This window comes from Lagopus leucura, unplaced genomic scaffold, assembly GCF_019238085.1.
Source record: "Lagopus leucura isolate 7727_CA_CO unplaced genomic scaffold, USGS_WTPT01 Super-Scaffold_100057, whole genome shotgun sequence".
In the NCBI taxonomy this organism is placed as follows: Eukaryota; Metazoa; Chordata; class Aves; order Galliformes; family Phasianidae; genus Lagopus; species Lagopus leucura.
The window spans coordinates 1,758,778-1,785,128 of NW_024962303.1; the positions used below are offsets into that span (position 1 = coordinate 1,758,778).

The following is a 26,351-nucleotide window of genomic DNA, read 5'->3' on the forward strand; positions in this document are numbered from 1 at the left end:
ACTTTGTTGCTTTTCTGGTTCTTGAGATAAAATGTGACAAGCTAGCTTTTTGCTGAAGTCTCCCTTTACAACTGATCAATAGACCAAGGAGCCAGATCACAGGATAAAACAGTTGAACCTGAGGGGATCCTCAGGACAAGCCCCTCAGACAAGAGATTTGGTACTCATATTAAGTCAGGGTGGCTACTTCAGGTGTCTTCATACATGCCGAAGCCTCTTTTTCCCAAGTAGTGAACCAAACTTACAACTTCAAAGGACATTCTTTTTAAAAATTCAGGTCTCCCTCAAACCATATCGACAGATCTCGCAAGAGAGCTTCAGAAAAGCCTGTTCCTTGCTCAAAAGGGCTGACTTTTACCTTGCCCGCACTTTAGAGGCTGTCTTCAGCCACTCACTCTGCCTCAACTTCTGTTGTCTCATAATCAGTATTTCAAAGATCTGGGCTTTTTTCAACAGTGCTAGCAAGCACACACTATAACACAAGCTCATAGCAAACCAGAGCTTTATCAGTGCCTGTTAATGGGATGGAGAACATAGAATTTTAAAATTCTGGGGGCATTGTTTACCTGGTTTAATTAATGATCAGGTTTAGGCAACTTTTATTCCTGTAGAAGTTCTTCCTAAGACTACTACCAAGTAAGTCGTTCACAATTAAAAAGAAAAAAAAAAAAAGACAGGGAATTCCTCTACACAGCTCCTCCTCCAAAGTCCTCAGTAACACTTTTCCCAGTTAAAGTTACTCGAATATAATTCCTTCCTTTATAGCCAAGCAGAGAGTAACCAGGTACATCCTACCAGTGGTACTTCAACACAATGGCTGCTAAAAGCCTAGCAACACTAAGCACAAAAAATTCTCCCCTTCTACAGTTCACTCTACAGAGAGAAAACAAAGCAAAATCTAGCCATACAAATCACTTGACTGCCATGCTACCAGCAAACTTCGGTTTTTGTTTGCTGTTTTTTTTCTTTTTTTCTTAATTTTTTTTATTGTCATTTTTTAATTTGTTCTGTGCATGCTAGAAGGTGCCACTCTCCTGAGAAACAATGTATGCCTGTTATGGCCTCTTTACCCTAATAGTGGGGTTGACAGCTGTGCTTCACATGTCTGAGCTTAACCACATCCCTCATTAATGCTCTTCAACTTAACGGCACTCAGCAGAGCAGTGGGCGCGTTTGAAATGCCTGTAGCAGTGGGTGTGACATTTCTCACAGCTATTGAGCACACTTCTCAGGCAATCCCAGTTACAGGTTACAAACAAGTGTTTTGGTTCACCCTCCCCATTAAAATCAGTGTTATGACCCTGGCTGCTACTGTAGTAATTGAACACATGAAACAATTCCAACACCATCACTGGAAGCAGATCAGATTTTCTGAGAAGACTGCTAGACAGCAGCTTTTTGCCCCTTAAACTTGCATTAGTCTAGTCCTTTCCTTCCAAGTTTCCTTCCAAGCTTCATTTCAAAGACAGGAGATTTCCAAGTACCATTTAGCAGCTAAAATAAATAGTTCAAGGTGTTAAGAAGACATGTCTGGTAGCCAAGATGCATTTTCAAACTATCAACAGGCTTTACAAACCTAGCATCCAGTAAACACCTGCCAAAATTACAGCCAGCAATCTTGTTGGCAGGAGCTCAAAACAAGATCAAGACAGGATGCTAACAAATGTGACCCACACAGGCACACCGCATGAATGTTAAGTACCTAAAGGTTCATAGGTTAATGGACTGAACAACTAATTCCCTATGTAAAGGTCTCCAAATTCACCTACAGTCAGGAGCAGTCTTAGCAGTAACTTGAAACGCAGGGCAATAAGAAAGCCACACGCAGAAGGTGCACTTATCATTCAAGAGAATTTCCTGGTAGATGCACAAAGATCACTTCTCTAACTGAGCTCTTACTTCTGCAGAAGGATTCTCATGTTCGGAAGAACAAGTTAGAAACGTACTCAGCTGTTTCAGATGCTTCCCTGCTCTTCCACCAAGAGACGTGCAGCTCTTAGGCTTGCTGATAATCAGCAAGAACGGCAGCTACATGCAGCAGCTGCCTTTTCCAGACTTTCAAAGCAGTGCTTGGGTGTGGCACTTCGAGCTCTTGGCCAGCTCACAGAGCTCACTGAGTATCTTGAACAATAGCCAGACTTCTAGGAGTTAGAACATAGCCTTATTGTGGGATTCAACTGCCCAGACTATGAGCCATCCCTCCAAATTTAACTGCAGGCAGAGTCAAATGTGAGGTAAAGCTGTTTCATCATCCTGTGATTTTCAGTTATATCATTTTCAGTGAGCTAGGAAAATCCTGCAATTTCCTTTCAGTACAGGGTCTCACGCATGCTGGCTGCTTCTACACTTATTTAGGTCACAGTTCTCTAAAATGAAGGATTTCCCTGAAGAAGCTATAGTACTTTAAGCGTAAATTTCCCCACCCACATTTGCTTCCCTCTCCAACCTATTTTAGGTTTCCAATAGCTCTGGTGGAACTGTACATAGCTTATAAAAGACCAGCTTGTGATCGCTGAAGTACCTTCTGTTATTTTAAGCTCTGTATAATTCAAGCACTTGAGCTTTCCTAATATAGAGAGTAGCTACAGCAGCAGAATACACAGAACCCTGTGTCCCAAAAGGGTGGGTGTAGAGCTGCTGGCTGCAGCCTGGAGAGAGCAGTGCCAGCACACACAGGGTGCGGTCACACCACCATCCCAAGAGGCCTGTCACCATAATGCAGCCTCCCAGAGCCTCCTTTGGAGCAGTATGAGTATCTGGTAACTTTTTGGTAAAGCCTGGTTGTCACTACAGAGAACTGTAACTGCTACAACTGAAAGAAAAGAACAAAGCTTCAGACTCTCAGTGAACTGCTACTGAAACAAACTATTCCCAGCTTTCTACAGGGCTGCATATCCTGAAACAGTACTGTAAGCATCGCTAAGAAGCACCGATGAAATGCATCATCGCTATCTGCGCCTCAGGGCTCTGACAGCTTAACGTGATCTTGTGGCCAAGGATTAGCTTTCTATGGGAAACCATTTCTAGACTACTGCTGGACACAGACACCTTGTGCAGATCAACTGCACCAACACACTGAACAGACAAGCTGGGTATACTCAGTAACTTTTTAATAGAAAAAAAAAAAAAGAAAGAAAAAGAAAAAGGGGGTTGCTTTTGATAGGGTTTTGGTTGGTTTTTTTTTTTTTTTTTTCCTTTTCTTTTCTTTTTTTTTCTTTTTTGTCGATATAAATGAATAGCTCTTCTACTGTCTCCATCCCTCCACACTCCTGAAGGTAATCTTAAGAACTTCCAGGCATCTACATAATACTTTCCAAATTCAATTATTTCCACACTTTGTGTGAAGAAGTCAAGAACTACTGTCTCACTGCAACAAACACAAGACTCTGAACAATTCAATCCAACTTAGAAAGTGATTCGGCCTTGATATCAGCCTTCCTCTGAGCATGAAATAGGACCAGATGACCTCCAGAGATCTTCCTCAGCTTAAATTCTGATAACTCTGCAAGACCACAAAAGCTGCTGGAGAGATAGCTACCCTGTACTAACCAGTTAGAACAAGTTCTGAATTTCAATAGAGAAAAACATATAACCACAACCATCCTGCCCATCAAGTAGCCAGCCTGAAAGGACATACAGTATACTGAGGAAATATACATAGATCACTATTTTAATCACTATTCCAGAGTAGAATATTTAAAGGATAAAAAAAATTCTTATTCTTAAAGGTATTATGAATAAAAAGAGACCAAGGGGGCTAGCAGAGTTGTTGAGAGTTCTAACACTTCACCCTAAAATTTGTCTGTCAGGTCAGTTTTTATAGTGCAACAAAGTAGAGAACAAACACTCAAGAGTGAATTTCAGTACAGCTCAAAAGCTATACCGAAAGGAGAGATTTAGGCTACAATTGCATGTTTCATTGGACTCTGTTACAGAAAAAGAAGTGCATTTATTAAATGGTGTGACTAAATGATTGATTGCACTTTTCCACTACTTAGTCACTTCCCCACCTTAACTGCGCCTAATCCAGAGAAAAAGAAAGTTGAAAGTCATAAGGGCTTAGTAACGGGAAAAGGAGAAGCCAGTGATAAACAGACAAGAATGGCTCAAGTCTGCAGGAAGACGTTCTTTTTGCCTAAAAAAAGAATATCTGGAGAACATAGGAAAGCACGCCGCAACAGAAGCACAGTTCTCCACTATGCTGCATGTAAGCTTGTCTGACACTGATTTAATCTCAAAAAATAAAAAAATAAAAAAATAAATAAAAGCTTTGCATTATTTATACTCCAGTACACTGCTGAAGTTAGCATCCTCTTCAGAAGCCTTTCGCTAAGGCTAAGAGTGATCAGCAGTGCTATAAACTTGCAGGAGAGCATAGATCAGTCTGCACTATTGTGCTTCACTACTTCAGTTATCTTCTTTCTGATCTTTTCAGATATTTCTTTATCTCTATGCAGAACCGGTTAAAAAACAAACAAAACAAAAACCGTCTCTTCCTTCTCAGCATGCCTAATCACCTCACTCCACAGAACTGATCTGATTCAGAATTTTTTCATTCATTCTTCCTTTTTGGGGCACCTCTCTTTTTTGCCTGTAGCTGTTAGTCAACCAATCATGGCCAATGGGAAGAAAAAACCACGTACAGCCCCCCCAAAAACCTCCTTTTCTATGCCTGGGTGTGAACATATTTGGGATGAGAACAGAAAATTATTCCCCCATGCTTCATCTGACTATGTGAGAGTAGGTTCCTCAGGACAGCTGCAGCTTCAGAGGCATCAAAAATTAATAGAGGTTCAGAAAATGAAAATACATAGGCCAGAAATTTCTGATGGCCTCACTACTCCATTGGAAGACCACACATTCGCAGAAGCAAAGATATCCTTTCAGAGATACACAGGAGGGAAGCCATGTGTCCACATTTGCTACAGATATAATTGCCTCTTGCAAACATAAGGCCCAAACCTCTGCATTTTCAGATTTTCAACCTCCGAACAGCTGCAGTTGACTGCGTCTTTATAATCACTAAGTCACCAGTGATCTTGTTACTACCTGACTGCCAAGTATTTACTCCACCATCTATATACAGTAAGAGCCAACAGTTAGCTACTGTAGTCAGAAAGGAGGGTAAAATGCCAACAACTTCTAAAAAACTTCTATGTGTTTCTCCAGCTGGAGCACTCAAGTTGTTACAAAGAGGTTAACCCAAAATTAGTTTTCCATAAATCTAGAGACTTCAGCCTGCTCTAGAAATTTCTGATAGGATAAAAACAAATTCCTTTGATACAGCAATATTGGCTGCACTATGCAAATCCTTGCTGTTCTCAAACACAGCCATGGAAAAGAAAGCAATTAACTAGTTGCTCTTCTTTTAAAACAGTTAGTTAGATGTCCCCCATTATTCCTAGGCAGAGAAGGATTTCCTCTTTTCCATCATTGTGTCTGCAACAGCAGGGACACTCCTCACAGAGGAAGTAGATTTCCACTATCATCACATCCAGAAGGCAGACAAACAAGACACCTGGGGGAGGGGGTCCAGGAGTTAGCACTGAGATCTCGGAACTCTTTTAGAAGCACTCCACTGTAATCCTTAGAACAATGCCTGAGCACAGACAGCAGCTTTATTGGGCAAATTCAGGGAAGACTTCTTGGGCACAGAAGAAAAAAAAAAAAAAAGAGGAAGAAAAAAAAAGAAAGTCAGCCAAATAAGGCTGTTTAAGCTGCATCAAGCCAGGAAAGAGTGCAGGAGATGACGTAGTTAGAGGAAGCTTTTAGTCAGTTTCCTTTAAAACTGGGAGCAGGGCCAGAGCTCCCTCTGCCAGACAAGTTTCCCTGAGAGGTGTTAGTTGATCAGAAAGGATGCAGAGATCCCAGCAACTCAAGGATTCTCTTCCCCCTCTTCCCCTCTCCCCTCCCCCCCAACCCAGTTGGTATTTGAAGGTGCCCAGAAGGTATTTGAAACTGTTTGCCAACTGCCTTTTATGAAGCTGTCTAGAGACGTCAACAAGCTCTGCACAAAGAGGAATTCACTTCAGACCAGATATCACAACCACTATGCATAAAACAACAGAAATGAGTTTCCTCTAGAGGCAACAATAACATTTCCTGTCAAAAAAAGGAGTCCATATTAAGATATCTTATAAAGCAGCTGCATGAGAAAAGCAAGAATTGCAATTAACAATCAGGGGTTGATTAATCAGATGAGGCAGTTGCCCCCAAGGAAAGTGCTGCCACCCCCTTGCAGGTCCAAAAAAATTACTGCCTGCAAATGAGATAAAGTGATACAATATTTGCAAGAAGCAAGTAATGACCAGTCCCCTGATAATAAGCACTATTTCCCCCATAGGATTCTTACAGAAGTAGCAAATCTAAAGCTTTTCTGGGGCTTTTATTATAAGCACCTTACCAGACTACTTCTTGCTCAAGAAACAAACCAGAAAGCCAAGAATTAAAAATCAAATGAACTAATATTTAATCCTATTGAACGTCTGATATGATAAGCACTCAACCCTAATAATACGCCATTTAGTTTTACGAACTAGGTCACGACTACCAGTTTAGATCAGGCACTCAGGATAGGCCTTCCTCGCCACAGTTTAAAACCGCTGTAATGGATGCCTTCCACAGTGCATTGACAGTTGGAGGTAGGGCTTTCCATAAGAAAGGGAAGTAAGATGTTAGCATTATGTATAAACAAAGTGAGCACAAAGGTTATCGAAAATACCTTTTTAACTGCAGCATAGAAGGCTCAGAAGTACGAACTAAAGCCTCTGCTCAGTATCATCAGCACCAACAGGTTCATCTGCCCAAGAAGTAAAACCTTGCTACTTCTGCCAGATCCAGGAACACAATGCAAGGTAGGGTATAAACATCCCACGACAGATATAAATCTATAGCCCTGCTAGTTAACCTGGTCCTACAGCACACTCAGCATGTTTTAGCCATTGTTGCTTCCTAAGTACAAACTCATCTGAAATTCACCAATGGCAAAATCAGCTTCTATACAAAGCAAGGCCTTTGAGAGCTCTCAGTCACACCTTTTCAGTTCAATTCAATACATGAGAGTGCTAGAAGACAGATACAATGGATTGGTTTGCCCAACTAGTTAGCAACAACATCAGCCCAACTTCGATCAGCAGTGCCAAACTTTTTGAGTTATACAGAGGGAGGGAAAAAGGGAGATACAACATCCCAGGATCAACCCCTGGTAGGCAGAAGGCATCTGGAATGCTTTCAGTGTTCTGTTACAGTACAGTAGGATTCCAATCCAGGGCACCAAAAGTAAGTGCCCATCCATTTCTAGTTACAGTTCCCACTGCTGCCTACCCTCTACCTCCAGCTTTTAAGACCACTAGAAGAGTCCACAAGAAAAAAATAGTAATAATCCAATAATACAAATGCAGCAAACTGCTTATAGCTGCCACTTGGTTGCAGTGTTTAGTAGAAAGCTGCCACACCTCACAAAATGATCCAGCAGGATCTCCTGATACTTGCTATGCAGTCCCACAACAACCTTTCTTCTAACCAGACCTACTCCAATCCTAAAGACATCTGGAGTCCAACTGGAGTCCATCAATATCAGCTACAGTCAGGGTCCTTCATGCATCTTTTGGCATCTGTTACGCTGAGTTTTAGAAAATATTAAGGGAAAAGGCAGCAGCAAATTAGATTTATTTTTAAATCCGAACTATCATAGTGAGCTTGAGACCTGCCAATCTCACTGCTTTTTTGTTCTGAGGACTTCATGCTTGTCGAAGCTGATTTTCTCTGCGATAACACTTTGAAACGTAGAAGACTTATGTTCTGTACATACAAAGAAACAGTTCTGCTAATACAGAAAGAGGAGTCCAAACTTCACAATCCCCACTTTGAATCTGTTAGCTCTGATTGTATCAATTTATCCACGTTACCTAAAACAGAACTGCTCAGTTCCCAGTGATAGGACAGTCACACGCTTCAAACAAGGTAGATGCTCACACTCCCAAATTCTCAGTGACAAAACCAGTCACATAGCCACTAAGCCAGTACATTCATGGACAAAATAGCTAAAAATACATTGAAATATCAGCATTGAAATAGATGCAACTGGCACAGAAGAGTTGTCTTTCCTTCCATTATCTCTTCGCAGCTAAATATTTCTTGCAGTATTAAAGTTAAAGCAATTAACTATGGGGCTTGGACCAGCTGTCAATGGGACAACACATTCATTTTTATCAAGATTTGGAACCTACTGTGACATTCAGTTCTATCATCCCTGAAATGGCTCTAGACCAGAGTACAAGACAGTGAACATGAGATCAGAGCCAATCACAGCCAACTGACTTCTCACAGCCAGCAGAGTTTGAAATTGACAGTAGTTTGCAAGAGGCATTTTACCAACCACTTCCACCCCTTTGCAGTACAAAGTGCAGGGGGAATTGTAGTCCTCTTTTACAAGTACTTCAGCTGTTTACATCCTGCACGTCTTTTAGAAAAAAAGTATATACAGAGTTGGCTGCTTAACTGTAAGAGCACTCAAGATAAAACAATGAAGCCTTCCTGGGAAGAGTGTGGCAGGATTAGTAAGCAGATCTATGATGCATTTTCTACATAGTTTACAAGGCCTTCAAGAAAACCCCATCTTGACTGCAGACATTACACTTCACAACAGCAAATCATGTGCCACTAGTTCGAAGGTTACCTGATTTAATCTTGGACTCCTATTAATAGTGTACTAAAGCATAGTGCCCCTGTGAACAAATCTCATGTAACAAGCAATTTCTAGCTAGATATGTTAACATTTAGCCTGGCTTACCAGAAAGCAGGGCCTCAGAACTCAGCAGGTTTTGCTGCCCAAGCCACAAAGCAGCCACAGCATGTTCTGTATGCTTGGTGAGATGAATGATAAGAGCTACCAAACACTTTAGACACAAATGTTTTTCCTGCCCAGCCAGAACTGTTCCCTGGAACATTTCCTCCATCTGTCTTCTTCACAATGGATTTATTTTTGTAATGAAGCCTACATATAGCTACATCTATTTGCTCAAGTTTCACCTACATTTGACCTCAATTAAGGAAAGTTACTTGTGTTTTATTGTTTTGTTAATTAAGTATTTATTAGCAAATCTTAAGCTAGCATGTTAGTGGTCATGTTTCTTTCACATGAAGAACTGATTACACAGTTATGCCAGTGTTTCCTGTTCCTGTAAACCACAGCTCAAGAAATGATGCTTAAAGTATAATTTCAGTTGAGCCTGCAATTGCGGCAGATGGGGCAGGAAACTGAAGCGACTCCTCTAGCAGGAGGCCTGCAGCTTTCTCTCTCAACAAGCACAAACACGTGAACCACTTTCTGCAACGTATAACAAAATACCTAAACTTCTTTATCTATTCCAGCTCTGACTGTTCTGTCAGAACTAGAAAGCAGCAGATAGCAAACGTGAATCCAGCTTAGGGTGTGTCTCCAGATTAAAAGGAGGCTGTAAGCACCTTGTAATGCAGTGTCAAAACACTTGGATTCATCCTAACAGCAGGGAACACTGCCTCATAAGCCTCTCCATGACATATTCGGGATTTTTGGTCTGATTCATGATAAAAGAAGTCATTCCACAACTGCAAGTCCTCATCAGGCTAAAAAGCCTCAACTGCACTTTACACAGAAGTCTCTTAACCTGAGCTAATTCTGTTGATCTTACTGAATTTTTTGCCTTTTTTAGGAAGTAACTCTTCACTAATCATTACTATTGTTTGAAGAAAGGCCTTCCAAAACCTTTAGTAAGTACTGTGTTCTCAATCTTTAAGGGTTGAATTTGATTTCTTTTAATACTCCAGTGTTTAAAATTAAAAGCAAAAATAAGCAAACAAACAAAAAGGAAAACGCTAAAATACATTAATCCACCTCATCTGAGAGATCTGGCATGCTGGCATTTAATACAGCAAGAAAAACAGAAGTCAATTAAGTATGTAATTAATATCTATTTTAAAACGCTAACATTAAACTACTTAAAAAAAAAAAAAAAAAAAAAATCAGGGTGGATCCTGTTTCAACTTCCCCTTAATGGAGGGGTGTGGTTATTTTGTTTGGTTCTCCCCCCCACTTCTCTCGATGTAAGAGATACGGTCTTTCAGTTTAAGATCACAAGTCCCTAGGCCGTTTCAGAACATTCTGAGTGAGGAAACATCCAGAGCCTTCCAGTCTGCTCCTTCCTGTTTCATCAACGAAGGGCAGGGACCAATTCTTTCTGCAGACAGGAGAAATTAAATTGAGAAGTAAAAAAAAAAAAAAAAAAAAAAAAAAAAAAGCTCCTTATTAGTCACTGAACTCCTGTTGTAACAAAGAGTCAAGTACGGACTTGAACCGACTTTCTGAAGTATCAAGATCTTTCCAGCCAAGAAATACTTGGAGTCAAGCTGGGACAAACCTCCCCTAGCAACCTAAACTGACTAATTACAGTTGTGAAAACCCCAAACTTCTCCTCTGCGCAAAGCACATGAGAGATAACCATAGATTTAATTAATTCCCCATCGGGCTCTCCAAAGATTCACTCAACGCGCTCACAACACAGAAGACGCCGGCAAAGCAGAGCAAAGCAAAAAGGCGCCTCTTTATTCAGGCATTTTACAGAGGACAGGCGGCATCCGGGCGGAGCTCCTCGCTCGCCGCTGGTCAGGCGGCCGCCTCCCGCCCGGCCCGGCCCCTCCAGGCGCGGGATGCTGCGGCGGGACAGGAAGCGACCGGCGAGGAGCGCGGCGCAAGATGGAGGGGCGGGCGGATCCCTCCCCACCCGCCGCATCCCCGCCGCCGGGCCCGCGCCGCACTCCCCAGAGACCCTTCCTCCCTCCCCGGGTCACGGCCGATCGGCGGCCGCCGCCTCCGCCGATACCTCCGGGGCCCAGCCACCAGGAACGCGGCGAGCCCGGCTGCGAAGAGCTCCCGATGCCCGACGGGGCGGGCAGCCGAGGCTCCGCCGTCCCAACCCCGCCGTGCCCCAGAGGAAACTCGGGGTCGGACAGCCGGCTCACCCTCCCGGAGCGGCTCACCGTTTTCGGCATCTTCCCGGCGTTTTGGGCACGGCGGGCCGCTCGTCCTGCGCTGCTGGGGTTCTCCGCACTGCTTCTAACGGGATTCTCTCGCCCGCCTGCCCCGGCGCAAACCCCACCCCGCCGGCGGCCGCCTTCTTTTGGGGCTGTACCGGGGCGCGGCCCGGCCCCGTTAGCAGGGCGCGGCGCTTTCCTGCCTCGCGGCGTCGGAAGGCGGGGCCGGGAGACGCCGCCGGGACTGCTGCAGGCCTTGCCCCGCTGGAGGGACCCTCTGCGAGGCAGCCTCGGAAGGGGAGCGGCGTTGGTGACGGCGGCTGAGGCCCACCGGGGCAAAAGCTGAGGAGTGGTCCATCGTCCCCGAAATCAGGTGCCCGAGAAACCGGGAAAGCCCCGGGTTCTGAAATTCATTTGCGTATCTGATGTCACTGGGATTTCTGGTCCTTACTGAAAGCATTATTTTGAACATTAGCTGCGAGTTACGGGCAATTGCACTTAACAGAATAAGAGGACAGCAGTGGTGGTGATAGATCCTTTTGTCTTATTTAGTCTGAGTCATGTGCACTGGGTGCAGCTCAGAGGTGCTGTGGTAAGTCGATGGTCTCTTTGACTCATGAGCACATTCATTGAGCGTGCTGTCATGTACAACGTTCTCATAGCTGCCTGTTTCACTATAAAGCACTCCACCAGCTTTGGGTATTTGAAAAGTATAATTGAAAAGCATAACCAAAGGTGCTTTGGCTTCCCATAGTTTGGCAGACATACCACTCCTGGTCCTCAAGCCTCCTCAAAGGCCATCACCATAATGACATGATATAAATGAGCTGTCAAATCCATTGATGAAAGACGAGGACCACTCCAGAGTTTCCTGTGGTATCTCTGGGAGGGAGCCACTGATGGACAGAATCAAGTTCCAACATTTTTACAGGGTTTCAAAGAAGGCATCTGTATAATCAATGGATATCAAGATGTTACAATCACAAAATAAACAAGAGAGTTAGGCAAAGTGGACTATGATAACAAAAGAGAAAAAATGGAAGGCTTACCCTTATGCTGGGCTCACCACAAAACACCAGAAGGAAAGATCTCCAGACCAGATCCTTCTCTACTGGTAGCCAGCTCTTAAATAGGTCTAGGAGAGGGGGGGGGGAGCCTGGCTCCACCCCTTCCGGCAGCGCAGGTGAATTGCCTTCAGCTGTGCTCCTCTGGCTGGCTCATGGCCCACCTCAGGTGATCAATCAGAGGTTCAGGCCGTGACTCAGCAGTTCCCATACAGCACTTCATCTCATTTGGGATTTTGAACATAACTGTAAAAAAAAAAAATATATATATATATATATATATTTATATATATATATATATATATATGTATATATAATTTTTAAAGTTAACAACTTGCATCTACAGGAAGAAATTTAAACATTCTCAAGAAATGTAATGATTAATTTTTAAGGAAATTTTTAAGGAAAAAAGTCACTGGCTTCCTAAGGGTCTATTTTACATAGTTGCCTTTTTCCTTTTCTGACTCATTTTTACTCAGAGTTTTTCATGACAGTGTTCCACTTTCTTTTTTTTTTTTTCCTCCCCCAACAGAAAATGATACTGACAGAAGAGCTCCAGAATAACAAAAGGATTTACTTGTGATTTTAACAAATCATAGGGGGTGTGCATGGTGCCTGGTTTGAATTCAGGATTGTTAAGAGGTTTCCCACTGATTCAAAGTTGCCCTATGGAAACTTCCTTGTCTCCTCTTCTTATGATAGGGAAAGTTGTGTTCTTTTTCTGTTGAAGCTTCTATTCCTTCATAAGACTGAGGTTACACTTTGGAGGATTTAGTCATTCTTTTTCATAGAGATAAAAGAATGCAGATGATAAAAGTCTAGCTATTTTCTTGCTACATTGAAGGAATTACAGTTTAGCATTCAAGGAACTGATGTTTTCATCATAGTGCTTAGGACAGTAGCCATGATGCAAAGGAAGTCCCTTGCTAGTGAAACAATTGGATCCAAAGTAATCATATTTGCACTCAGGGTGTGCTGGACATTGCCTGTGTACATAGAAAGTCACTAACTATATGTCAAGCAGTCTGTAAGCAGTCTGAATGGGTGAGACAAAGCAAAAGAAAATCTTCAGCATGGCAGACACTTCTTTCTCACCTCACACCACTTCTCTTGTCCTTCTCTATTGCTAGTAGCAATAGCTAAAACAAAACACTATTGATGCGATGTTGAAAGACAATGGATCCTTGTGACAGGCACCAGCCTCCAAGCTTTACTTTCTGACCTACTTCTTCCTGTCCTCTTCCCTTAGAATGAGACATCTGAAATGTCTATGCTGCAGGATGCTCCAGCTACAGTATCTTCAGAAATCCCTGCTGTGGATGTGCTGCACCAAGATCTGACCTCTACCACAGACCTCTCCTTTGCCAGCTGCTGAGAAAGGATTGTTGTATCAAATAGTCCATTTGCTAAGCTATCTTTAAAGGCCTGGCCATGTGTGAAAACAAACCCATTCATGGATCCCTTGAGAGCTACAGACAAGAGTTATCTTTCCTACCCAACTGAAGGATGAGATTTTAAGGGGTAAAAGAGTCAGCTGTCAAAATCTCCTCCTTGGAGGAGTCTGTACAGATAAGTAACAGCCTAGGGCCTCAAAAATGCCATTATTTCCAGCCCACTCAGGGCCTAGATAATATTCAAGTATTTCAGAATTTTAAGCATTCTTCTGGGAGAAGACCTGGTATTTCTCTGGGGATTTATTATCTTGGTTTTCTTCAGATCACATATTCTTTTAGATAGAAAAAGCACATCAGTGATGTGGTCTGGAAAAAAAAAAAAAAAAAAAGAAATATTTAGCATGAGCTCTTTCTTCAGTATATAGTTTTCTTGGGTTAATGCTGGGTAACTTGAAACTTTCCCATAGCTATGAAAGAATCATAGAATTTGGGTTGGAAGGGACCTTTAAGATCATCTAGTTCCAACCTGCTGCTGTAGGCAGGGACACCTCCTGCTAGATTAGATTGCTCAAAGCCCCATCCAGTTTGGCCTTGAATGCTTCCAGGGAGGGGGCACAAACCCATTGAGGACAACTGTCCAGTCAATTCCTTATTCGGTGAATGGTCCAGCCATCAAATCCATTTTTCTCCAATTTTGCAACCAGGATGTCATGAAGGACAGAGTCAAACGTCAAGTCCACATAGATCACAGAATCACCAAGGTTGGAAAAGACCTTCAATATCATCCAGTCCAACCATCCACTTATCACCAATAGATGATGTCAGTTTCTCTTCCTTTATCCACTGATACTGTAATTCCATCATAAAAGGCCACCAAGTTTATCAGGCATGACTTGTCTTAGTGAAGCCACTTTGGTTACCACCAATCACCTCTTTATTTTCCTTGTGCCATGGTAGGGCCTTCAGGAGGATCTTCTCCGTGATCTTGCCAGGCACAGAGGTGAGGCCTGTAGTTCCCTGGATCTTCTTTTTTTTTTTCCTTCTTGAAAATAAAGTTACATTTCCCCTCATCCTATCAGTGGGAACTTCACCAGACCACCATGATCTTTGTCACGTTGTTTGCTTTCTACACTTTAAAAAATTTTCAGCAATGGGAAGAACAAGGGGGAATCTAGCAGGTATTCTGGGACCTAACTCCAAATATTTGCAGCTCAAGTAATAGATAACACAGCTAGCAAGGACGAAATAGTGAATGGGCATAACCTTTGCCAGTTTGGGTGAAAGGCAGTGATGTAAAAATGCTCAGAAGGCTAGGTAGGATTGGAACAACAAGAGCTTTAGAGACTGACACTGCCACCTTCTCCTCAGTACAAGAGGATGGGCAAAAGTACCCCTGAAACTTATCAAGAGAGATTGTTTGTATGGATGATGGAGGGATTAACTCATACTTTTTTAACTGGACAATTCAAAACTTTGTATGTACAAAACCTAGAAAATCTTTTATCTAATAGAGCTCAGCCCAGCAAGTGCTTATATACAACAGTGACAAACTTTGTTGCAGAAAGGGAGATGAGCTGGATTCTTAAGCTAAGATCTTCAGTTGTGCCCCAGAGCAGCAGGCTCTTCGCGTGGTATTGTTTTTTTCCCTCTCTCTCCTACTGAGCTTCCTTCTCAGGCATTTGGTATGGGGTTGAGTTAATGGTACTAGTGTGATGACCGTGTAGGACCCCTGCGCCTTTCTAACTCAGAGATCAGGAATTCCAAAACTATAGTTAAGGACACCAGGCAAGTCCTTCTGTGCTCTGGACAGCCTGGTCTGGTTGTTGGCAACTCTGCCTGTGCCAAGGGGGGTTTAAACTAGATGATCATTGAGGTCCTTTTCAACCCAGGCTAAACTGTGATTCTATGATTCTGTGTCTCCCACAGAGCCCCTCAGAGGCTGAGTACTGGGCTGCAGTTGGCTCTTGTACAGGTGACCACTGGATAGGAGTCTATCAGGAATGCACTTACGCAATGAGGGTTTCTGAACACTTCAGAATGTAATAATCAGGAGTAAATGTATAAAGAGGCAGTTCAAGAGAATGAAAAAGGGCCAAGAAGGACTCCCAGTACTGAACAGGAACCAGGGAGAAGCTAGTTGTGAGTGGGTTATTCAAGTCAGTACGTTCTGGCTGTTTAAAACAAAATCATGCTGAGAGCATATGGATCACCAGCACCCACAGTGAAATATCACAGCTAGACTCCAGCTGCAAAGAGAGCCTGATCATAACAGGAAACAGTGGAGGCAGGCTCGTGGTGCTGTGATACATCGGGTAGGGCATGGTGATTGCTAATATTCAACCACAAAGGCTTTTAGTCCATGCACAACTATGGAGAACAACCAGGGCTTTTTTCTGTTTGGTTCATGGGATGACAAAGGAGGAGCTCTATGGTCAGGAAGGAAGGAGGGCTTGCAAGGTATATTAATCTCTTGCGGAATCAGCAGAATTATACCAGGGCTGAATTTGAGATAAATGAAGTGAGACCAAATTATTGTGGCAATTCTTGCCAAGTTTATTAGAAATATCAGAGTTCTGTGCACAAGTGTCAGTAGTTTACCTGCCCTAGTTCATACTGAGTGTGACAGAGACTGACAGTCTTCGTTGATCTTTCATAAGATCACAACAATTCCTGCAACAAGATGTCAGTGACATTATGAAAGAAAAGGTAATTTAAACCATTCATATATGGTTTTCCATATTCTCATTTATACCCCTTCCTCCACCCCCCCCACCCCCCCCACACACACACAGAAAAAATCACATAAGGTGATTCATTAAAGATTTCCCTGGGCATTATGCCAGCACCCATGAAAAAAATATTCAAAAACCAAATGAAGAATCTCTGACCATCCAGTAATTGTTTGTTGTTGTAGAAAATAAAGAAGGAAAGAATGTGTGGAGGAGGAAACAAAGAGCTGGGTTTTATGGGAATAGAAAGCAGTGAACAGGAAAGAGAGCTCTGCAGGGACAGCAATAACAAATCTCATCTCTTCAAAAGTCCTGTGGCTGCCATCTACACAGGATCTGCCAACACTGTTCAAAGATCACAGGTTTCTTTTTCATATAAAAATGACCAATTTGCTTCTCTCTGAGCAAAGTAAAAGTACCTGAGACGCTGCAAATTCACAAACCCCATACTAAGGGAAAATCAGACTGTTGAAATACTGTCCTTTTTATATATAAATAAATTAATTAAATAAATATGGTTTTTTTTAATATATAAATATTATATTTATATATTTATTTAATATATATACTGGGGGGGGGGGGGGACACGACACAGAGACTAGAAGATAGCTTTCCTTAGTCCTGTAAGCTGCACCACCAGTGGCGGACTGGATGGTTTTTCATTCTTTATTAGCTCAACTATAAAATTAATGTAATAATATTGGCTCTCTTAGAGGTACAGACAAAATTCCCATGTTCAGGTTTCAGGCAACAGTGCAAATGTCGTGCTATATTTTGTGTTAATTATTTGTTGGTAAACATTTACACACAGTATCTGAACTCTTAATTGAAAATAATTGTTTCCTGACTTTTTTTAAATGTTATATTTTTATTTTTTTGAGACGGTCAGCGCAAAGAGTGCATCCAGCCTGGCCCTGAGCATCTCCAGGAATGGGATACCCACACTTCTCTGGACAACCTATGCCAGGGCCTCACCGCCCTCTGAGCAAAGAAATTCCTCCTCGCATTTAACATAAGACTCCCCACTTTTAGTTTAAAACCATTTCCTCTTGTTCTATCACTATCAGATCATGTTGAAATACCACCACATGAAGTTTGCATAATAGATGTAGATAATCAAGGAGTCTAACTCTCCACTTCTTACTACCATCATGCACAGCAAAAGATTTAATTTTCTTCACTTGAAAAATGTTTCTTTACTCATGTTGCACAGTTGCCAAGAACAGCTGGAAAGTCAGTCAGGTACCTACCTGATCCACTTACACTGCAGATGCACAAATACTGTTTGGATTTGAACTTCTCAATATTATAGCATATCTATTTGTACACTCTGTTCTTTATAGGAAGTGGTGGTACATCCTGCTAACTTGAGAATTTCCTTGCCTATATGACAGATTCAAACAGAGTGAGAGAATAATAGACCCTGACATTGGTCTTGACTAAGGGTATCAGTAATCTCAGGGTACAACCCCAATGCTATGTGAGTGTGCAGGAATGAGCAAGCTAGAGAGCAGGTACCAGAGGAGGAGAGCTTTTGTCACCAACTCAGCAAAAGCTGCATTTTACCAAAGTCTGGGGCTCTCAAGAACACTTAAAAGCAGCCCTTGGTCTCTTGTGCAGATCTCCTTGTCCACTTATCTCCTTTAGGTCCAGCTGAGACAGCAGAACATAAGCTTTCTTACACACAGTCTGCTTCAGGATCCTGTTTCACAAATTTGTGACTCCAGAAAGCCGCTCACTGCCTTCTTACATACACAGGACGGCCCAAGCAAGTGACCTTTAATGTTCCCAGCCTAAGACCATCTCCCCTCTGCACTCGCGTAATGCTATGATGTGATGGAAAGTACAACAATAATAGCAGGGTAGCAAAGTCCGAGATTACAGAAAATGAAAATAAGCCCAAATGCAACAGCTGTGGATGCAGACTGAAAGGAAGAAAAGTTTACTTACCTTTGGAAGGCCTCAGGCATGCAGGGATCTCCAGAAGGATACCCTCACCTCCACTGCCAACCCTTAAATGAGGTCTGCATTTGCATGCACCTGAGCTCCCACCAGGTGCTCAATCACTGTTTCAAGCCGCAACTTAGCATTTCCTCTACAACTCATAGGCCATTTAATAGGGCCACTGTGGGAGATGGAACACAGTTATTCCTCTAAGTTATCTATCATAAGTAGCAGTTGTCTGTCCTGAAGTAGTAGCCAGTAAATAAGCTATGTGCCCACCCTCAGGCAGCCCTACTTCTGATGTTGGCAGTAGTTTGGGTTGTAGTGCATTCAGTTGCAGGCCAGTACGGCACGCAGGCTGTAACCAAGCTGGATTAAGAAGTTTTCACCCCTCCTGTTATCTCTACAAATAATTCTTATGGGAATCACCAGTTATTCACCCACTAGACTGTATTAGTAAGCTGTATCTACACTAACTTTTTAGTTCAGATCAGGAGTTGGTTTTTGAAGTGAATTTCCTGTTCACTGCACTTCATTTCCTGTCGTGATATAGCCTTGTAATTAGTAGACTAAATTCTGTTTGAATGAAAATAGGCTAGAAGATGTGCTCCAAGAATACACCTAATACTCCAGCAATAATTTGGTTAACAAGACAAGAATAGAGCATCTCCAATATAAGCTCCCTCTGCAAATCATTTCATGTCGATGTTAGATATTTAACAGCAGCTGTTTTGTTTTCCAGATCTGCCTCTATTATACCACACTACTTAACGTAGACACACTTACCTGTCAAAGTAATCCAGGATTGCCTTTGTGTCTATTGAACCTGTTTAAGCATTTTTATTAGGACAGATTTTAAACTACCTCAGAGCTGGTAGAACTAAATAGGCGAGCGAGGAGAAATGCAGATTTACTGTGGGGACAGTAACCTCCAAAGCAGTCTCCAATGCAGACAGAATATTGTCCTCAGCATCAGGAAACCCAAGGCACACCTGGGGTCTAGGCTGGCCAGTGCTGCACAGATCATTAAACTGTAGTTCTGGAGTTGGCTCTTAAACCCTCCTACTCTCTGCAAAATGCCACAGCCTCATCCATGGACTGAGTATTCACTGACAGAAGTCAAACTCATCCTTAAATGTGCATGATTTCCCAGAGATTTTACCCACAAGTTAGCACTCACACACAGAGCTGCTGGCATTGCTGCTTATAAACCTAGCTTCTCCCTACTATTCCAGGGCTCTTCACTGGCTCTGTGATCCAGTTCACACAGAGCAGAGCAGGAGTGAACCGTCTCCACATGAACATTAAGTCAGTGCTCCCCACTGTACTAAAACTTCATCAAAATTGATGCACTTCAGTCTTAGCAATAAAGAGGAGAGAGGAAACTGGCCCATGATTCCAGCTAGTGACATATAATATGGAAGATGATCTCAGCACTGTTACAGACAAATCACCCTTTACCATTTCTTTCCGTGGCATCATTCATTTTTTCCTGAGATTTAGATCTATTTTTGGAGGTCATAAAAATACACAGGGAGTTGCCAGTCATTTTTATTCCAGTGCAGGAACATTATATACAGAAGATATTATTTTTGGCTCCTGCTTGAATTTTTGTATTTTTTTCCTCCAGGTGAGAACCAAACCCTGACAGAAGATAATGTTGTCTAGATAACTATTACAGCTGCTTCTGTGCTAGGACGTGGAGCAGCCTCAAAACAAATTATTAATTGTAAAAAAATCTAGAGCATCATTGTGCAGGAGATGCCTGGGGCTGGAGTATAATCTAAAGTGCTCATGATACTTCTCCTACCCAGCTTACTCACAAGTGAAGGGAACTCCCTCCCACCTTGTTAACACTACAAAGTGCAATCTGAAGTCAGCATTATGTGACTGCGAGAGGCAGACACCCCCAGGCAATACCAATTCCCCCCAACACTCTACTTGCAGTCCTTTTTGATCCACATCAAACACAACGGTGCACCACACAGCACACACTGCCTCAGTTAGACACAGACATGGCAGATAGCATAACTTGTATTCCCTAGATTTTTACAAAGTTAAAAAGTTAAAAAGTTACAAAGTACTCCCTTGCCATTCTATCTCTGTTCTTAAAATGCACAGTGTTACAGTAGGTCACTCAAAACAGGGATGGATAGGTGGGTAAATAGATTGATAGATATGTAGGTAACAGATGGATAAGTACATGTATACATGCACACATACATACAGTGTTCTTAGAAATTTTGTCCTAAAAGTGACTGCTATTCAGCAATAGACACAGAGAAGCAAGTACTCCATCCCAGTAATGCCTGTTCTGTTTCAGGAGGATTCTTCTATCTTCATGGGGACTACAAGCTTATATTTTCAGAACAGCCATAAAGTTTTTCCTTTGCCTCACAGTTTTTTCTCTCACTCAACTAATTTCTGGTTTTCAAATTGCTTGTCCTGTTTTGTTTGTTTTTCAGAAAATTCCCTGAATTAAAACTACAAAAAAGACCTCAACATCAAAACCAGTCTTCCAAGCCTAAACATATTTTGAGACAATCTCCAAGCCTAGATGATTTCTCCCTTCACGAACAGAAACATCCATACTCAGCAATCCTGGGGGCAGAGAGGATTTGTTCACTGCTGCAGATGCCTCTGTTCATTGCAGGGGAGTTGGACTAGATGACCTTTAAGTGTTCCTTCCAACCCAACTGATTATATGAAGTTTGTACAGTGGTTTGAAAATACAGAAGTCCTCCATATCATTCTGTTTTAGAAACCATACAGCTATCAGCATACCTAAGTCCCTCTCAGTGAATGATTCCTTCTCAGCATACAGCTAATCATTAAGCAGAAAAGATGGATCCTCAAGAGCACAGGAAATATCAGAAGTCCTCACTGAAGCCAGAGAGTTAGATGGCCTTCTGACACTCTCAGGGCTGAGTCACAGCATACCAAACTTTTGTTTGTGAATGGGCCTTTGGGATTTCTGTGCTGAGAGAAGCAGCAGGGCATGGATCAAGCTGTGTCTTCCCTGAACCACAGCACAAGGCTTCACTAACTTGTCAGCAAGCCTCCCTGGACTCACAGTGCTCCATCTTTTCAGAGGGATCGTGGAGATAAACAGCGTGCAGCAATTTCCTATGGCACCAATTACCAACCATATGAGTGGAGCCTCATAGTTTAGAGTGCTAAAGTCTGTCTCTGCAGGGAAGAGCAAACTGCCTCACACAGAGCTCTAAGACTACCACAGAACACTTGTTGTCCTCTGCTGACAGCTACCAGAAGAGCACCGAATCAAAACCAGTCAGCAGGCACCTGGTTTGCTGGAAGGAGTTTGATCTGATGCATGCTTGTACTCCCTAGTTACTGTTCACATCCCTCATAGCAGGACATCCAAAATAAGGAACAGACCTACATGTTTTGAAACACATTGAGAACTAGAGAATGAGTTTGAGATTTTTTTGCTTCCTAGCTACACCAAAATAAGTATTTTCATGTTTGAAGTAATTATTTTCATTATTCTTATCATTGTAGACTTCAATATGTATATACGCTCACACTTACCCAGTTCCAGGACCTCAGGATTTTAAAAACTCAAAGCTAAATCATCAACACTGGCACTATTGCTTTACTTCACTACAATGAACGTCAGTGTTAAAATAATAGAAGACGTGGCTCCGTATCTCTGAAAGTGTTTAAACTAACGCTCGTGTGAAAGAAGCCTTAGTTCTAAACTTTACGCTGTACTGGATATTCTCTCCAAAGGACTGGCCCGCCATACTGACCATATTTTATTACTTCAAGTCATACTCTGACTATTGTATGTTTCATAATCCATGAAGTTTGACTTCTTAATCATTTTTGTCATTGGCTTTTTCATCTCATGCTGTAAATCAGCATTACAGAGATAAAAAAGACACTTCTGGTTAAGATTTTTGCATTTGATAAAAGCAGCAAAAAAAAAAAAAAAAAAAAAAAAAAAAAATAGAATGTAATTTACCTCCAACTCTCCAAGTCATTAATCAGAAGTTTTCCATTGTGTTCTCTAGGAGTTGAGTAATGACACAGCAGTAATGTGTTGTGTTGATCCTCCTCCACTGTGACATCTTTCTGCCTTCTGCTTGAGTTGATACACAAAGCGCTAGGAAACATCATAGGTCTTGTTTTGCTTTTGGCAGTTGTAACGATAGGGTTTCCCCTCATCTCACACCCACGCTGCGTGTTTCCTCAGGATTCACACCAGTAAGGTTAAAACTGCACAGCAGAGCCATTTTTTCCATTTTTGTTTATGAAAAGAAAAAAAAAAAATAAATCAACAATAAAGAGAGCAGCAACCACAACCTATTAGCCTTTTCTTTATCTACTGGCATCCACAGAATCACAGGGGTTGGAAGGGACCTCAAGAGATCTATTCCAACATCCTTTGCTAAAGCAGTTCATATATGCTGTAGGTTATTCCTCAAGGATAGCTGCTGACAATACAAGCATAAGCACAATGGGAGAAAACAACAGAGGATTATCCATGCACCCAGATGAGATTTACAAAGTTGCCTGCTTTGATTGTTAATGCATGGAAGAACAGAAATAAATAACCTCCTTTCACCTCCATACCTGCAGGAAGCTTTCTTGTTTCCTCTTATAGAATCATGGGAAGGGAAAACAGGATTACAATGGGCTTCAAGATGTCAGCCAGCATTAACTCATCTCTGTTTTGTGAACACTCAGCGGGCTGCAGAACATTAGATATGTAGACATTGCTTTACAAAAGACCAGACAAAATACAAGTAATAAATGAAGATTCACAGCTGAGCCAAAATAGTACTTCGCTTTTGACAGGAAAAAAGGTGTGGCAGCACAGCAGGGAAGGATAAAGGTTTCTTCAATCCTTGGATGAAAAGAATTGAGAAAAAACTAATCAAATCCATTTCTCCACAGAGAACAGAAGTAGATTGCAGTGAATACACAGCATGGGGAGCAGCACTGTATAAGCAAGTCATTCCTGTGCTGTGGGAGAGAGGATATACTGACATGGCGTGATCTTTTTCTTGCATGAGAAGGATCAATATCCTAGAAATACACAACATGGCATCTTAGATGAATATTCACACCACAAACTTATCAACAACCCACAAATGCTGAACTGTAAAAATTTGTCATCAGGTACTCGTCCCTGCTGCTGGCTGCTCTGCTATTTGACAGGCCACATCTTTTTACACATCTCAGCAAAAATCCCAAAGCTGGAATAATCGCATACTAGATCTGGTAAACTCAATGCTCAGAAGAAGCTTCCCCTCCTTACCTCCACTGCCAAGAACACACAATAACCTCCACCCTCAAATGAAATACAGAATACTAGAAATAAATTCAGGGCCTTAGAACTCCATAGCTATCCTGACAGAACCTGAGTAGTTTGCTTTCCTGGTACCTTACTTCAAGGTTCCTAGATCTTGATTCCAGTGGATGCAGAGTTCTGTCACAGCTGTGCATAAACTTATATTCCCAGCACTGCAAATGGGCAGCACTGGCAACGAAGAGTAAACTACGAAATGAGTGATAATCATCTTATATAAATAGCCTTGAAGGGAACTCAGCATGTCAAAGAACTGAATGGTTTGGTTCTCCGACCCAAAAATAGCAGAAATGGGACAACTCCCTTTTGTATTCCAGTAAATCCAAGGTAGAGCAATAATAGCAAAATTTACACATGGCTGCTACATTTGTCCAGTAAACTGCAAGACCATTGTGTTTATTTTAATGTCAGATCCCAGGCATGTTTTATTCACTAGACTTACTTTTATCATTTTTCTCGTTACTAAGTTTCTTCAGCCTTTTAAAATCTACCGTATGGTAAAACAACTCTAATTTGCTGGCAGTGTTTAGAGGTGCAGGATTAGTATAAAACTGCATGAAGAGAATAAGTTCTATTTTAAAAGGTAGTATTTCATTCAATATCAGTGCCTCAGTTTGTTTACATATCAAGTGAAAATGGTAACTCCCCCTGTTTTGGGAATAAATGTTTCCCTGTATTCATGTTTGCAAAGCATTTGGAAGACAGGCTGGTATGAATACAAATGATTACAGTTACAGTACCATATTTCTGAAGTTTATTACTCTGATTATGAAGAAAAAACCGCAGGTATCCAACTGTGGTCTGCCCAAATGGCTGGTCACAAACTATAGCTGGAGGGCGTGGTGCGTATTTGGCCAACTTCTGTCCCTCACAGAAAAGCTATGAGAACCCATTTCTGTGAACCTGAATCTATTCTTGCTTAGAGTGGTACAGACAAAACAGTGAATCAGGATTAACTGTAACTGAGACACAAATCTGACCAATTGAGTCAAATTCCAGGACAGTTCATGTATCCGGGCTCAGAATAGCTCTGCTCTTCATTTCTCAGACAAATGTCTTCTGATGTAGTACACAGGAAAGGAGGAAGAACATTTCACTGGCAGTCTCTGCTACGTTTGGGACTAGCTGCACCTTTCAGAATTATCAATTTAATTCCATATTGGACCAGTCTATATTATCTACAGCTTTTTGACTTAATTACCCTGTTCATAGAGCGGAAGTAGAAGCGAGTACTATAAAAAGTGGATGGCTGGAACAAATAGCTGGCGTGATTAGGGGAGAGCTTACCTCTGCTTGTCCTCTGCTAAGAGCATTTCTTACATTTCCGCTCTACTTTAAAGCGAGCCCAGTTCCAGGCATCAATGCATCATGAGGCATAAATGGTTCCTCTTTAGGAAAAGTAAAAGCAGTTTTTCCTGTTTGTGAAATCCCCATGTCGCCAAGAACAAGAAATCTTTCAAAACTCTATCTTTGCTGTTCACAGAGCTTCACTGCCTTATAGGGTCTGAATCTCCTGGAATCACTCTGGGGGCGGGCTGGGAATGCTGACTTTTCCTCCTTCTGAGTGATTCTGGGAGGTCCGCAAGTGATGTCATGGTACATTTTAGGCTACAATAACAGGAAATCATCAAGTGTTTATACTGGCAAACTGGGCTGTGATGTGATTTTCCTCGTTTCCCCCTCCCTGCTTCACCCTTACCACTGACTTCCTTGGTATATCTGCTTCCTCTGATTAAAATACTACAAGGTGACAATACCGAAAGAGGAAAAAGGCAAGCAGGGGGGAGATATAAAGGCATATTTTGAAGGGATGTCTCTCCCAGTATCACTCACAAATAGTGTATCCTCACCCCTCGCCCCCTGCCGTACACATGGTGCGTTAGTACAGCTGCCCAGGCAGAAGTCAGAAACTTAGCCTGATGAGGCACTAGGATACAATCCTCCAGGCTGCAGATATGAAGAAGAACCTCTTCCCTCCCCAGCAGAGGTGAATCACAGAACAGACCTCAGAAAAGCCTTGTTTCTGAATTTCTCTGGCTGCAGAAACTGTGCCACACAGATGGGATTGAAAGTATACTGAACAGGCTGATGGACTCCAAGGAAGAGGAGGCCACATTTCCAGTTTTGGGTCAGAGGGAGGATGCAAATTACCTATACTCGGAGTCCATACCACAGTGTGACACCCACACTGATTCTCAGTAAGAGGTCCTTGAGAGTGCTTGGTTTAGGAAGAATTTACATCATTGCTTGGACCAGGGATGTATTGCACAAATCTTAGATATTCTGTCCTTGCCAGTTTCCCAAAGCTGGTAGAAAAACGAGGAATTTACAAGGAAGTTCTCTGAACACTAGGATTCTCTATAAGGAAAACCAGTATCACTGCTAGGCTTACCAGCTTTTGAGCAATTTGTGTTTCCCTAAAGGGTATGACATAAATGTATTCTTCTGGCTCATTGCCACTGCAGTGAACTAGCAGAGCTCAAAAAACAGTTCTGAGCTGTGGGACACCAAGGAGACACTCAGGGTGGCCACCTCTAGAGTATGTACAAGGATGACTTGGAGCTGAAGGAGGATATACAAAGAGATAGAGGAGATTGGTCATTTACAGCAATGTGAAAAAAGCAGCAAATATTAGAGAAGTTCACTGAAAAGGAAGAAGCATAAGAAGTATACTTCAATATAAGCTGGAGCATCCTTTCTACACTCTCTGACAAGATTAATCATAGAATGCCTTTGGTTGAAAGGAACCTCAAAGGTTATTGAATGCTAGATCAAGCACTAGATCAGATTGCCCAGGGCCCTATCCAACCTGGCCTTGAACACCTCTAGAGATGTGGCACCCACAGCCTTCCCAGGCAGCCTGTTCCAGCAC

The 26,351-nt window shown here is 42.1% G+C and overlaps 1 protein-coding gene and 1 long non-coding RNA gene across 4 annotated transcripts in view; both read right to left on the reverse strand.

Annotated features, from left to right (window-relative positions):
* The window catches only part of MSN (moesin), a 38,776-nt gene extending 27,623 nt beyond the window's left edge, over positions 1–11,153 (reverse strand). The window contains exon 1 of the mRNA XM_042886425.1: positions 11,017–11,153. Within this exon, the coding sequence (XP_042742359.1) occupies positions 11,017–11,028 (12 nt within the window). The 5' untranslated portion in view covers positions 11,029–11,153. The remainder of the gene's footprint in view (positions 1–11,016) is intronic.
* Positions 11,154–12,218: 1,065 nt separating this feature from the next.
* On the reverse strand, positions 12,219–24,984 carry LOC122188264. 3 transcript variants are annotated; one of them, XR_006181537.1, is made up of 4 exons: positions 24,767–24,984; positions 22,130–22,383; positions 16,067–16,138; positions 12,406–13,834 (listed from the first exon to the last, which is right to left on the reverse strand). It is a non-coding gene; the product is annotated as an uncharacterized LOC122188264 (long non-coding RNA). The 3 variants fall into 3 exon arrangements; XR_006181535.1 differs by lacking the exons at positions 12,406–13,834; positions 16,067–16,138 and adding an exon at positions 12,219–12,320; XR_006181536.1 differs by lacking the exon at positions 16,067–16,138.
* Positions 24,985–26,351: the final 1,367 nt, after the last annotated feature.